We start from the raw sequence: 16362 nt of genomic DNA on the forward strand, positions 1-16362 counted from the left end.
TCTAAGAATAATCAACCTGACTGGCTACAAAGACGCAAACATCCTAGTCTCCATCTGCTCAGTATTTAAACACGATAAGATGGCACCCTTATAATTCTATTATGCATACATTATACTATAACTTTTTACTCTCTTGCCATTTTCTGTTATATTCAATGCATTTTAAATGGGTTATGCTGCATGCATCTTTATTCTAATGTAATTACTCTTTGTCTGATAATATTTCTTTTCAGCTTCAAGGTTATAGGTCTTCGTTTTTATCCCTTCATCCTTCATCCTTTCCACAGATCTCAGCTCTCCTGAGCTCTTAATGCTCAGTCATACATTCATCCTTGCAACAGGCCCCTGGTTTTGAATGCTCAAATTTTCTTCATTGCCATACACAATTCTTGGAATGACATGCAAATCAGCCATCGGCACTCTCGGGAAATCTCTTTGCAGTCCTGCAAACAAAATTAGATATTCCTCATTTATTCTTCCTCAGCAATTTTTATCTCTCCCCATTACACCACAAAAATTCCATGCAGGAACTGTCTGTATTCCTGAGTCAGATAAATGTGTGGATTATTGTCAGTGCTCAAAAAGTTTAACTCATATTGATGAAAGAATTACTTATTTTTTAACTAAGATATTTTAAACACCATTTTGTCCATATGTAAATTACATGTTACAACTTTTTCTATCTTATCATTATCATATCAGGAAGAAATTCATGATGAAAGTATAAAGATTAATTACTCCCATAGTTAATGAATATGCATATGAATTAACTCTTCTAAAATGCTGGAAAATTAACATTTTTTTCTTTTAAGGAATATGGCTGAGAAAGTTGACTTATGTTTATTCTCCACATAAGTTTTTCAGTTCTCTCTCTCTCTCTCTCTCTCTCTCTTTCTCTCTCTCTCACTTTCTTTCTTTCTCTCTCTCCTGAATCAGATCCTGACCCACAAAATTGGTAAGTTTCCCCAAACACTGAGAAACACTTTAAGATTTTATCTAAGGATTTTGCTATGTTTAGAAAATACCAATAATAATAATAATAATATAATTCTTCCTTATTCAGAGACTAAAGGTTCACATCAAAGCAATTATTAGAAATACTCATGCAGACACACAAAGTAACAAATACAATGGACATTCCACTGATGTAGGTGTGACACATTTCTATATGTGTACATTAAAATAGAACTTAAACCAAAGACATTTCAGCAAAAATTGGAAATACTTGATAGACAAGGATTTTTATATAGCTAGTGAGTTATACAAAACACAGAAATATGTTACTATAACTAATTTGAAAATACTGTTTTAATAAAGAGATAGAATCTAAAGACATTGTTATAAGGAAGATATTGTACAGAACTAAAAAGAGAATTCTCAACTGAGGAATATCTAAAGGCCTAGAAGCGCCTAAAGAAATGTTCAACATCTTTAGTCATCAGGGAAATGAAAATCAAAACGATCCTGAGATTCTACCTTACACCAATCAGAATGACTAATCAAAAACTCAGGGCACAGCAGATTTTGGCAGAATGTAGAGAAAGAGAAACACTCCTCATTGCTAGTGGGATTGAAAACTGATAAAACCACTCTGGTAATCAATTTGATGGTTTCTCAGAAAATTGGAAATAGTTCTACCTGAAGACCTAGGTATACTTACTGCTCCTGGGCAAAATATATACCCAAAAGATGCTCTACCATATCTCAAGGACACATGCTCCACTATGTTCACAGCAGCCTTATTTATAATAGCAAGAAGCAGGAAACAACCCAGATGTTCCTCAGTGAAAGAATGGATACAGAAAATGCGGTGCATTTACACAATGGGATACTACTCAGCTATTCAAAATAAGGACATCATGAAATTTTCAGGAAAATGGATGGAACTAGAAAATATCATCCTGAATAAGGTAACCCATATCCAAATGGATATAAATGGTATGTACTCACTTGTATTTGGATATTTGCACAAAAGCTCAGAATACCCATGATACTACCAAAAGACAATAAGCAGCTTAAGAAGCAGGAAGGCCCAGGTGTGGATGCTACAATCCCACTTAGAAGGGGGAACAAAATAATCATAGGAGACAGAGAGAGGGACCTTGGTGGGAGAAAGGTGAGAGAACGAATAAGATAGGGAACAATCAGGTATTGGGGGAGACAGAATAAAAGGACAGATGGCCAGAATTGGTAGAAATAATGAAGCAGTGTGGGGTGGTAAACAGGGGGAACCACTAGAAAGTTCCAGACATTAGAAATGCGGGAGATTCCCAGGACACAATGGGGATGTCATTACCTGAAATGTCTAACAATGGGAGATAGAACTTGAAGACACCATTTCCAGTAGATTGACATGGGTCCCCAGTTGAGGAATGGTGTCACTTACACTTCTAAAATTATTCCTTTGTAAAGGTACATGCAGGGACAAAAAAGGATCAGAGACTGAAGAAATGGCCATTCAGAGACCGCCCTACCTTTGGATTCATCCCACACACAGACATTAAACCCCAACAGTATTGCTGATGCCAAGATGTTCTTGCAGACAGGAGCATGACATGGCTTTCCTCTGCGAGGCTCTACCAGCAGCTGACTGACACAGATGTAGATACTTAGAGCCAACCACTAGACAGTGCCCAGGGACCACAATGGAAGAGTTACGGGAAGGACTGAAGACACTTTAGGGGACTGCAACCACATAGGAACAGTATCATACAACAGTATCAACTGACCAGACCCTTCAGAGCTCCCAGAGAGTCACCTATGAACCAAAGAGCATACATGGGCTGGTCTGTGGCCCCCATTGCATATGTAGCAGGGAGCTTCCTTGTTTGGTCTCAGTGTGAGGGGATGTGCTTGGTTCTGTGCAGGTTTGATGCACCAGAAAAGTGGGATGCTAGAGAATTAAGATGGGAGTGGGTTGGTAGGTAAGGGAGCACACCCTTAGAGGTGAAGGGAAGGGGGGAAACATCTGAAATGTGAGTGAAAATAATAATTTTTTTTAAACAATGGGATCTTGTTTGAGGATGAGGTACACTTAATACAATCCTTGAGTTAATCTCGGAATTGCAGAAAGGAGCGACCTTGCCTAGGATTTATTTTAATTAATGTATTTGATGAATAAAAATGCTTTTTCTGAAAGTATGTTGTAAGTATTGTATACCTGATATGTGCCTCCTGATTGAGCAAGTTAAAGGAAAGCATTTGATTCCCTGGAGTTGGAATTATTGGTGGTTATGAATAACCATGTCGGTGCTGGGAATTACACCTGCTTTTGTTAAAGTGAGACATCTCTACAGATCTGTCTTGTACTTTACACCACACATAAATTAATATGCATATGTTTCAATGTATATCCATATTCAAATGTGGTTATATAGCAAGTTTTCAATAGTGCATAATTCTAATCTTACGTTTCGAACTTATTCCAATATAAACAACATTACCTTATTATGAAGAATACTAGTATAAGGAATAACACAAAGCACCATTAACATGCAAATTTTATGGACTAATTGACACTTCTAGAAATAATGATTCATTGAAAAAGAATGATTGTCCTTTGTGCTATGTACATATGGTGTATATCCCTACACATGCTTGTGCATGCACTTGTGCAGAGGCCAAACATCACTGCTGAATGTCTTCTTCCATCATTATCCACTTCATGTTCTTTGTTTTAGGCTTTGTACTGAACCTCTTGACATTGATTCAATTAGTCTGTTTAGTCAGGAAAATCCAGGAAACCCTCTGAATCCTGTTACTTTCTTCTTTCACAGTGCTGAAATTACAGGTATACATCATTGTAGATCTGACATTTTGCAGCATGCTGGGGCTTGTGTTGCAAGGTCCTTGTGTGACAGCAAACATTTTACAGGATGAGTCATCTCCTGTACACAGTATAAGGATTATTGTTTTGTTTCTGGGACTAAGGCTGTTCTGGAAATCAACTAGGATCAAATGTCATAGCCTTTCATCTAATTCAATTGCTAACAGTAATCTGTAAGAAGAAATACTTAAACCTGAGGCTGACTTTACAGTCTTACCACCTTACTACAACTAAACCCAAAACTCAAAAGACCTTTATAAGTTGGAAGTGACCTGACCACAAAACCCTGGGTCTTTATGGCAGATTCCATCTTACAACTGGCTTTTTTATTTGCTAGCGTCTGTCTGTTTACTTTTTTCTTTTTTCTTTTTTCTTTTTTTTTTTTTTTTTTTTTTTTTGATTGGTAGATTAGATGCTTTTGGAAACAGAGTCTCCTCTACAGACCAGGCTGCCCCCTAAATACATCATCAGCTCTTTCTCTCCTTTTCTGTGATTATAGGTTTATGTAGCCATGACTAGCAGCCTACAAGCTGTTGAATGATTCATGGCACTTGAGCAGACAACGATGATTTCCCTTCCTGGGGTGAAAACAGTTATGGCTGTGAAATTTGTCTTCTCTAACATTATTTTCACATATATTACCCTCTATATTTTTTGTTTTGAATTCTGAATATTTCACATGGTAGTTGACAAAGATGGATTGATGTGAAAGTGAAGGTAAAAACAACTCATATGTCTTCACCAGTCCTGTAGTCCCCTCCCTTCCTCTCTCACATCCCCGTCCTTACTCAGTACGTTCCATCCTTTCTAGTAGGCTTGGACTAAATCTTACCACTTTGCAGTCAGCGTTAGAATTACTAAGAATGGTAATGCATCCTCAGCCTTCGCCTCATAGCAGCCATAGGCCTAACTTTAAGCTGTCACTTGGCTCTATCTCTAATCTTAACCAGCATCATAACCCCAACCATGAGTATCAAACCTCACCCATGACCATAACCTTAACCCAAGTCCTAAGCCTAACCCCAGCCTTAATCTCATGCTTAGCTTTAAACTGCCCTGATCAATAACACTAAACCTAATATATTTTAAAATAATAAATAAAACGGTTGACAAAAAATAAATCAAGACAATTTTTTTCCATGTGAAATAAGGAGAGGAAATATTTGGCTTCCAAATTATTTTTAGATTAATTTTGCTTTAGGAGAATTGAATATATATGAGTATTAAACATGGATGACTAGATTCCCAGTGATGGGTCATAGAAAATAAAATCTATTGCCATTTACCTTGGTCAATTCTCAAACAGATTTTTTTTGGTTATAAATATATCCAGAAGGTTTTAAAACCAATTTAGCATCAGATTTAAATTTTGTTGATAACAAAGCAAAAGATAAGACTAAAGCTATATAGTTTAAATGTTCTGTTTAATTTCTAAAATCAATGAATTTGAATTCTTGACAAGTGACTAAAGATTAAGGACTGCATATTACCAAGGCTGAATTCCACCAGACGTCAGTTAAGGGTCAGGTCCAATTAAAAACATAATATTATTTCAAGAAAATAAATGTTTATATAAGAGACCTTTTTCTTTATAAATGTAGCAATTATGTGAATTGGTAGACTCAAAATTACATAAAATAGTCAAAACTCTTAAGAGGTGTCTGTGGGATTTTTGTGCATACACTGTGTGGTAGGGGAGGTATTTGGGTTTGCTTGTTTGTTTTTGTCCGAATGTTTCATTTTTTAAGAATTTCACTTCTTCTCATATTTAATCTTTGTAGGTTTCAAAGGACCCTGCCCACTGAATGGAATTAAACTCTATGGATGAAATAGTTATGTTTTTCTATTGACAGAGAAATTGGAACATATTTCTCAATGACTTAACTGAGTTGTGATGTTATTTTCATAGGATAGGAGCAGATTGTGTCTGGAGAATGCCCTTCCCACTTGCATTCCCATGCTTTGGTTCTTTGGGTAGTTAACAAAATCTAACTAGGGTTAGAATTACCAAGAATCCTTTCAAATGAGTACATAAAATGCGGACATAAGCAATGATCTTTAGAAGGTCAAATTTAAGCTGCATTTTTATATATGCTGTGGTTTAATCTCTGCTAGCTCCTTCTAGCACTCACTATACCTGAATTCATATCTCACACTTTATTGTATGCTTTTATTGCTTCTGCATCTTGATTAGGAAAAAGGTGCTACTACTTTGAAATATTGTACAGGAAGAGATGAAATTTTGAAAATACAATGTGGTTATTTTGCCAGTGGTTATTGTTAAACATCTTACAAGCAAATTCCTGTATATTACTATGCCCATATAAAAATCCATTTTTTCATCAAATGGAACCAAATTATGGAGATTAAAATATCTGTGTTACAGAAAATCATTAATAATAGATTATTTTCTTTATTATTTTGACTAGAAAGGAATTGATTTCGCCAGGAAACATTCAGAAAACAATTCACTGAACACAAAAGTACTTCCAAGAACATAATGTTCAAATCTTTAAGCTTTACTTATTATTAATTTTAATAAAAACTACAAATATCCCACCATTTATTAGAAGAAAGAGCCAAACTCATTTCTGAGTCATGGCTTGGGCTTTGTGTATAATTATTTAAATTAGAGTACATGCTCTGAAAGCAACAAGAATTAAAAAAAAATAATGATAGAAGTAATTTGGATGGACGTCACAGCTATCACTGCAAAGCGGACTTAACCATTTCTTTTCTTATTTTCTAGCTATAAGACTAAAGTACCTAGACTCTTGATAGGGGTGGTGCTTGGTAATCTTTCAGAAAATTTGCTTTCATTAAGTATCAATAAGACATACAGCACTCAGAATGTAGGAAAGTTGCTGAAAACTAGCCACTTTTGTCTAAGACACAGAACATACATTAAGAAATGTTCTCTGAAAGATGTTTTCTTTTTTTCTGTTCATATCTTGGAGGTAAACAGTTACATACAGTTCTTAATTAATCTTCTCAATGAAAACATATTTAGTCACTCAATCTGGAATGGCATATATTTTAGTCTTGATTCTACTATTCCATATTATGCATTCAGACAGGCAATTGGGGCAACTACTTTTGAAATAAACCACAAATGAAAATTTATCTGTATTATTTATTAGGACTTAGTATATCCATATAAAAAGTAGTCTCTAAGTGTGAACAGTTCACAGATATGTAGATACTGAGTTTCTCTCAGAAACAGGGAATTTGTTGGTTGGTGCCTTTTCCCATGTCAAAGGCAAGTCGCTCCACTTTTATTATACTGTATTTTCTTTATGTGAATGTTTATATATATATATATATATATATATATATATATATATATATATATATATATACATATGCCATCAAATTGCATGGATCTTGAGTTATATGTAGCTATAACATCTGTGGTAGAAATTAAACTCACATCCTCTTCAAAATTAGCAAGTGATCTTAGCCACTAGTCCATCTATCCACCTCTGTCTCTACACTTTTTTAAAACCTCCACTATTAAATGTATTTCACTGATCCTAATGTGAGGAATATATTCTTGCTTGTGTCCTGGGTTCAGTGTCCCACTATGGAAGTTGTTCCTTTCCTGGGCTAATCTTTCAAACTCTCTATATAGAAATCAGACTCTGTCCCAACCTTCCAACTATACTAAATCTGCTTGAAAAGTTTCACTCACATTTTAAAATCCCTTTCATGTATGTGTGCCTCCTTTATATTCCTACAATATTTCCCTTTGATTGATCCTGAAGGACTAAATATTATCAGGAGAAGTAGAAGTGGCTCATCAAACTCTGTCCCCAACCCTACTGTGTTGCTTCATATGAGGTGATGGACAGTCATGTTCCAAATACATAGAACAGAAGACTGGTGCTAAGACTTAAGTACAGAGAATTGAGATTTGGAGCAAGTGTCCTGGCACTGGCCTGTACTATCTCAACGGGTCTGAGGACAATTGGGAATAGGGACAGGGTGGAAGATTTCTGCTTTTGCCCAAGGCTGGCCTGACCCCCCCCCTTTTGTTCACATGCTTTTATGTTTCTTAGTGTCATGTTTCAATTCCTGCAACCCATCCTTGGATTTTTTTTCATAGAATGTTCCAGTTTCACTTACATTTTATTTTTTCTTTATTTCAGTTTTGTCTCATATATTCATAGAAATTATAGTCTGATATTTAAAAGCACATTAAATTTTCAAAAAACTTAATAGCATAGTAGGAGAAAAATAGTACTAAATAGATAACTTCCTATGAATACATCAGTTTAAAGATAAAGCTGTAGGAGTGTTCCTAATGATATTTTCTTTAAGACAAAGATTGAGTAAACAGGCTGCAGAGTGTCAAAGTATGATGATAATGTCTCCTCCCCTCCCCTTTGCTCAAAATAACAATTGCATGTGAAAGAGTGTTTCAAAACCCTAGCTTCAAAATCTGGATGTATGTTTGCTAATTTGTTTTCAATAAAAAGTGATAATTACATCTTTGAAGTTCATACTGAGAGACTGGAAATAAAACCTATGCTCTTTTGATAGCTACAGTTACAGTTGAAAGAAAAGGCATTTAGACTTCTCATTGAATTTTATGATTGTACAAATTTGAATACTTCAATTACACTCTTCCATGACAGACTCACCCTGGCAATGCCCTCCTTCATCAAAGCCATCTGGGCAATCGACCACTCCGTTGCACAGTTTTGACAAATGGACACATGCGCTAGAGCCATGGCAAGCAATGTGATTCAAGGGGCACTTGATCTCCACCTCCTCGGGACCTTTAGGTGAGAGGAAGAAAAAGTCCATGCATTAGCTTTGTTTTTCTGCATGTAAAATTTAATAGCTTTAATTAGGAAATAAAACTGCAGACAACTCAGTCAGAGCACAGTTCTGATCACCAAAAAACATAAAGATGTTCCGTGTGAATAGAAATCTCATTTTGTAAGGTGTATAGCACATGGCATTTTATATTTTAACTTCAAACAATGTATTGAAACAAATACACTTTTCACCCATTAAAGCGTTATGGATTGCAAGCCCAAGAAAGGTACTTTCTCACGTTTCTTTCCAGATGAATTTGTCAAGGATGTCAAACTTTTTCAGTCTCAATTTTCTTAATGATGAAACATTTTTTTGGCAAAATATCATTTAGATTTAATTTGAACATCAAATTAGTGGTGTTAACATAGTTAATGAAGAATGCTTTAACAATGAGAGTTGCCCTTTAAAGTATTCTTTTCTGTTGTTAACTAAAGGAGGAAACCAATGCTTAAATGTTTACTTTCATCACTTAAGATGAGACTCAGTAATAATGAAGAGTCATGTGAAATTATGGAAAGTGAGCAAGAAGGGACTTTTATAGAATGAGAAAACAAAAGGAAAAATTACAATATATAAGGAAATAGAAGCCAATATTGCTAACAGCAAAATATAATTTTGAATCCTTATCAAGTATAAATTGTAGGTTTATGTGATTTGTTTAATTTTTTTAAAGCTGTTTTCTTCAATCTTTTGCATATTGGCTTCTGTAAGATGACTCCTAATGACTTCTGATTATACTCATTGACTGATACATTAATAAAATGTTTCCTTTTTTCACTAGTTGGTTATTAATACATGACTCACAGTTCTAAAGGTGAAAAGAATACGAAACTGTGGATTGCTCAATCTTTAGTAGGACATATATATCCCATTCTCATATCCCAGGGCTTAGAGTCATTGTTTTAGGGAAAGCAAAAAGGGTGTAAAATTTGAAGGCAGTAATGACTACAACATACCAAGGCTTTTGAGATACTGCAGGGCAGCTACTACACGTGTAAACTCAGTTCTAACTACAGCATGCACAATACCAATGCAAACTCATACCAGACTGGATACCATAAAGGAGTGAAGAGTTAGGCATTACGTTCTACATCTAGTCATGAAGTTATTAGCAATTAACAGCTGCTAGATGAAGAAGCAGAGACAATTTTCTTTAGAGGTGTGGTTGTCCAGTGGAAGACTACCTAATCCAGTAAAATAGGAGCAGGATAAAATGGACTTGATCAAGAATGTTGTAACACCTATTAAAAACAATGAAACTATGAATTTCTTAGGGAAATGGATGGAACTAGAAATTATCATCCTGAGTGTGGTAACCCAATCACAAAAGAACCCACATGTTATGCACTCACTGATAAGTGGATATTAGACCAGAAGCTCAGAATACTCAAGATACAATTCATAGACCACATGAAGCTCTAGAAGAAGGAAGACCAAAGTGTTAATACTTTGGTCCTTCATAGAAGGGGAAACAAAAATACCCATGGGAGGAGTTACAGAGACAAAGTGTGGAGCAGAGACTGAAGGAAAGGCAATCTAGAGACTGCCCCACTCAGGAATCCATCCCATATACAGTTAATAAACCCAGACACCATTTGGGATGTCAAAAGTGCTTTCTGACAGGAGCCTGATATAGCTGTCTCCTGAGAGGCTCTACCAGTGTCTCACAAATACTGAGGTGGAGGCTGTCAGCCAACCATCGGACTGAGCACAGAGTCTCCAATGGAAGAACTAGAGTAAAGACCCAAGAAGCTGAAGGGGTTTGTAGCCCCATAGGAGGAACAACAATATGAACTAACCAGTAACTCCAAAGCTCCCTAGGACTAAACCACCAACCAAAGAAAACACATGGTGGGACTCATGGCTGTAGTTGCATATGTAGCAGAGGATGGCCGGGTTAGTCATCAGTGAGAAGAGAAGCCCTTGGTCCTATGAAAGTTATATGCCCTGTATAGGAGACAACCAGGCCAGGAAGCAGGAATGGGTGGGTTAGTGAGCAGGGGGAGAGGGTAAGGAATAGGGAGTTTTCAGTGGGAAAACTAGCAAAGGAGATAATATTTTAAATGTAAATAATAAATGTAAATAAGAAAATATATATTTAAAAAGTAAGCTATAGGGTAAGTAGGGAAGGTGGTAGATCTGGGAAGAGTTGGAAGGGAGGTAAATAAAATCAAAGATGTTCCAAATTCTAAAGAACTAATAAATATATTTTATATTCTCTGCAAGGTTGCTATTAACAATTCTGAGGTATACTCATATACTTTCCATATATCTTTATTAATTTGTAACAAAAGTATTACCAAATATGTGAAATATATTTAACTATAATATTTCTTTAGCTTGAGAAATCATTATTTCTAAAACTACCTCTTCATCTCAACTGTGCATAAATATATTCATATTCATAAGTATAAATGTACTTAATTTCAGAACAGATAAAGGTAACTGAATCACTGATATTCTAAATACCTTAGTAATGTTTGTAAGATAACCATGACACAAATTGACATCACTTCAAATTAATATTATGAAGCTCTAAATACCTATTGTCACCAGTTATAAAAGAACTATTGAAAATTAAGTGACTTACTTTAAAAGTTAAAATTAGGCATAAATGTCAAAGTGGTGTTTAGGCAATTAATGTATAGTTATGTTTACATAAATTCCAAATGTGTATATGTACACATTGGGGATATTTTAGAAATTCTATAATAGGAAAATAGAAATTAATTAGTAATTAAAAATTGTAATTGCTTCACCATCTAGAGACTGCCATATCCAGGGATCCATCCCATAATTAGCCTCCAAACGATGACACCATTGCATACACTAGCAAGTGTTTGATGCAAGGACCATGATATAGCTGTCTCTTGTGAGACTAGGCCGGGGCCTAGCAAACACAGAAGTGGATGCTCACAGTCAACGATTGGATGGATCACAGGGCCCCCAATGGAGGAGATAGAGAAAGTATCCAAGGAGCTAAAGAGATCTGCAACCCTGTAGGTGCAACATTATGAACTAACCAGTACCCCCAGAGCTCGTGTCTCTAGCTGCATATGTATCAAAAGATGGCCTAGTCGGCCATCACTGGAAAGAGAGGCCCATTGGACAGGCAAACTTTATATGCCCCAGTACAGGGGAACGCCAGGGCCAAAAAATGGGAATCGGTGTGTAGGGGAGTGTGGGCGGGAGGGTGTGGGGGACTTTTGGGATAGCATTGGAAATGTAATTGAGGAAAATACGTAATAAAAAAAAAGGTAATTGCCCTGAGTAGGTCAATGGAACTATGACATCCTATTTAAGATGCCCAAGAAATTAAAAACTGCAGAAGAGAAAGGAATATTTGGGTACAGAGTAAGGCTCACTCATCTTTTTGCAAATTGAGACAATAGAGACATATCTCGATTATTGACCAACAGTGTACAGAATGATGAGACCCTTCGTAGCACTAAATCACAGATGAATGGCAAAGCTGTACAGGCTGCCTAACTTGTACACCAGCTGGGGGAGTCTTCACTCTTGTCTTCCTTTGAACTGTTACCATGGAAATTACAATGTAGCTAGAGTTTGGCTGGGGATGTTTTAGTCAATCTTCCTAAGACTCTCATATTAAAGTGTATTAAGAAAGTCAGTATAAACTCACAGGTTCTTTATAGAAATGCTCCTCTGTTTAAGAGTTAAGTACACAACTAGGTATAATAATATATTAAATACTTTGATCAGCGTCAAAATTATGTCATTGAAACAGAGCAAATCCTATATACATTTGTACATACTACACACAGTCCCTCTATATAGATAAATATACATACTTATATACATATATGTATTAACCTATACATATATACATATGTGTGTATATATAAGTAACATGATAACCTTCAAAATTATAACAATCCGAAATCTATTCCTCATTAGAAATATTTATATTGTAGCCATTATCCAAAACAGTGTTTGTTCTTGAAATTATACACTTTCATCAATTACTTGAAATAAACATTTTAAAAACTAAGCGTTGATTTACAAGCAAACCTCCTAGGAGGATGTGATTCTTCTGAATTCTTATAAAAGTTAGATTATGTTTTGAATATGGAGAAAATATTTTTGTCTGTTTCATAAAAAAAAGAACAAGAGAAGACATGTCTCATCTAATGTTTTGTCTAACTAAAGATGCTGAGTTTGCTTTGTGTTAGACAAATGTCACAACAGAAGCAACACATGAACCCAAAACTAAGCTAACCCTGCACCCTGCTGTCTCAGACTACTTTCTGCTCTGTCTACCAAGAATCCCTCCTGTTGTCTTTCCTACTTATATATTTCCAGCAATCGTATGCCTTCTTTCTGAAATCCAATTAATTTCTTTTAACCTGTACACAATAATAAATCTTACTGAGTGAATATTTTTCAAATAGCAACACCGTTTCCTACATAAAAATAATACGGCTAGACATATTTTCAGAGTTTAGATTGTGCATGCAGCATGCCTGTTCACAGACTCTGTTTCACTCTCAGCATCCTCCTGATTTAGTCTTCCTCAGCATAGTGAAGTTTGATCCTATAACAGGAAAAAAAAAAAAAAAACCCTAGAAGGTCTAGTGGACAAATAAAACTACTCATCCTTATGGGAACTTAAGTTGTATCAAACATGACATACTCTGCATTATTTATGGACTATCTTCAATTACTAAATATAAAACTAAATATTAAATTGGAGTTTTGTACATTGTGAAAGTGTGGAACCCCAGATTCCTTCAGAAACTTCCCTGCTTTTCTGTCTAAATGAATATCCTACTTTGTTATCACCTGCCTCTCAGACTCAATCACATTATTTTGGATCTTTGTGGCTCCATTGCTCCTGGCATACCTACATAGAGTACACATCATTTCCCACATGCAGCTCTACACCTGACCATCACCAGTCTTGGAAGCAGGAGCTTCAGTAGTGCATGTTATTTATGTTTCCTGAAAGCTTTCCCATAACGCTCCACACTCAACAAACTCTATAGTCCATCACTTTGGATTTGTTCATGACTACAATTTTTAAGCATTTTGTTTTGATATTAGAGTGTGAGAAATCTGTTATTACCAGTTGTTTCCTTTTTATCTGTATACTACAATCTTCTAACACAGCCAGATACACAATGTGCACTTGATATTCAGTTGCTGAAAGAGTATAAAACATTGCTAATTAACATTTTTTGACATACAAAAACTTAAATTTTTTCTCCCATTAACACAATTAATTGATAAATTTGCACTAAGAGAACTTTTACCCTGTGACCACTTTAATTTATAATGATTCTTAATTTCAGGCCAAATTTAAACAAAAATGTCTTGGCTTGTTTTCATTATCTAATTGAAATTTAATGAGCACTGCTTGCAACTAATATTGAGATTTATAGGATGCTTCATTCAGTGGCCATTTCCCTCCCATGACATACCATATTTACTCTCAATTATGGAGTTTTCATTATGTGATACCATCATCTAGAATACAAACCTTTACTCTTTCTTTGTCCAACACAATCCATCAGTGTAAATTCCAGCCCTGCTCATGGAGTCTGTTATTTCTGAGAGACTAACAGAGTAGAAAGAGCACTAGTTTTGAAGACCAATCCTTGGGTTTGCTTTTATAGGTACTCAGTAGTCACCTAAACTGAGTGCAGTGCTTACTTCACCAAGATTCTTGCAACAGTTGAAAATAGAAATAATAAGAGAGACATATGGATTCTTTCTAGCTTCTGGCTTTTATAAATAAGGCTGCTATGAACATAGTGGAGCATGTACCCTTATTACATGTTAGAGCATTTTCTGGGTATATGCCCAGGAGTGGTATTGTTAGATCCTCTAGTAGTACTATGTCTAGTGTTCTGAGGAGCCACCAAACTGATTTCCAGAGTGGTTGTACCAGCTTGCAATCCCACCAGCAATGGAGGAGGGTTCCTTTTCCTCCATATTCTCGCCAGCATCTGTTGTCACCTGAGTTTTTTATTTTAGCCATTCTGACTGGTGTGAAGTGGAATCTCGGGGTTGTTTTGATATGAATTTCCCTGATGACTAAGGATGTTGAACATTTTTTTTAGGTGCTTCTCAGCCATTCGGTATCCCTCAGTTGAAAATTTTTGATTAGCTCTGTCCCCAGTGAAGGAGCTAGAGAAAGTACCCAGGGAGCTGAAGGGGTTTGGAGCCCCATAAGAGGAACAACAATATGAACTAACAACTACCTCCAGAGCTCCCTGGGACTAAACCATCAACCAAAGAAAACACATGGTGGGACTCATGGCTCTAGCTGCATATGTAGCAGAAGATGGCCTAGTTGGTCATCAGTGGGAGGAGAGACCCTTGGTGTTATGAAGGTCATATGCCCTAGTATAGGGGAATACCAGGACCAGGAAGCAGTAGTGGGTGGGTTGGTGAGCAGGTGGAAGGGGTAAGATAGGGAGTTTACAGAGGGGAAACTAGGAAAGGCGATAATATTTGAAATGTAAATAAAATATCTAATAAAAAAAGAAAAAGGTACAGAGATTCACTAGGCAGAAAGGAAAAATGAAAGAATAAGAACATCTATATGAAGCTGGGAGTGGTGGCACACACCTTTAAACCCAGCACCCCGGAGTCAGAGGCAGGTGGATTTCTGAGTTCCACACCAGCCTGGTCTACAAAGTGAGTTCCAGAACAACCAAGGCTATACAGAGAAACCCTGTCTCAAAAAACCAAACTAAAAAAACAAAACAAAACAAAACAAAACAAAACAAAACAAAAACAAAACAAAACAACACGAACAAACAAAAAAAGAACATCTATATGCCAGGCAGTGGTGGCACATACCTTTAATCCCAGCACTTGTGAGGGAGAGGCAGGTGGATTTCTGAGTTCCACGCCAGCCTAGTCTACAGAGCAAGTTGAAGTTGCAAGACAGTCAGAGCTACACAGAGAAACTCTATATCGAAAAACAAACTCAAAAAAAAAAAATCTATATTAGTGAGCTCCAAAAGATGCAAGTAGAATTGTGCCTTTAGTTATGTTTTTTTAGAATAATGTGAAAATCAGTATTAAATAAATTTTAATACTGCAGAAATATAGGACATTTCTATTTCTAGAGTGTCTCACAGTACTGAGTTGGTGGAATATTTAATGTTGGGAAATTTTTCTCTTTATTAGTTTAAGATTCCAACACTCCTGACAATTTATGAGAGGTGTCTGTAAATTAACTTCATGTATAGACATTGTAAAACATAATTAAATATTATGATTTCCAAAAAACTAGTGTTCAAATTATTATTAATACTGTCTACCTATATTTTTACTTTTATTATAAAGAATGTTTTCCATCAAAATATAGTTTTTTGAATATATTACTGAAGAGCATCTTCTTAAATTTTAGTGTTGGAAATATGATATAAATGCAAAAAGATGTATAGAAATATTACATCAGTGTACTATTATAATTATCCAAACAGTAGAACCAAATAACTATGGCTGTCTAGGTCTTTAAAATCATCACATGGTAAGTGCATGATATTATTTTGAACATTGTTTCAGATAAATGGCATACAGTATAAATGTGTTTAATGTATACATGTATACTCAATGATATTAAACAGAAACTATATTATGTTCACTTGTACACAAGCACATCTAAAATTATTAAGCAGCAGATTGATTTATGTTCACATGTTTATAGGTTTTACACACAGCTTTTACACATATTT

General features: G+C 35.6%; 1 protein-coding gene across 10 annotated transcripts in view; it reads right to left on the minus strand.

The window, feature by feature from the left end:
- The window catches only part of Lrp1b (low density lipoprotein-related protein 1B), a 2058309-nt gene that overhangs the window by 1356882 nt on the left and 685065 nt on the right, over positions 1-16362 (minus strand). For all 10 annotated transcript variants that reach the window (XR_374143.4, XR_374144.4, XM_006498463.4 and 7 more), the window contains exon 3: positions 8470-8607. Coding sequence is in view for 8 of the 10 variants with exons in the window: in XM_006498463.4 (XP_006498526.1) it covers positions 8470-8607 (138 nt within the window). In the remaining 2 variants the exon portion in view is untranslated. The remainder of the gene's footprint in view (positions 1-8469; positions 8608-16362) is intronic.

This window comes from Mus musculus, chromosome 2 (genome assembly GCF_000001635.26).
Source record: "Mus musculus strain C57BL/6J chromosome 2, GRCm38.p6 C57BL/6J".
Taxonomy (NCBI): domain Eukaryota; kingdom Metazoa; phylum Chordata; class Mammalia; order Rodentia; family Muridae; genus Mus; species Mus musculus.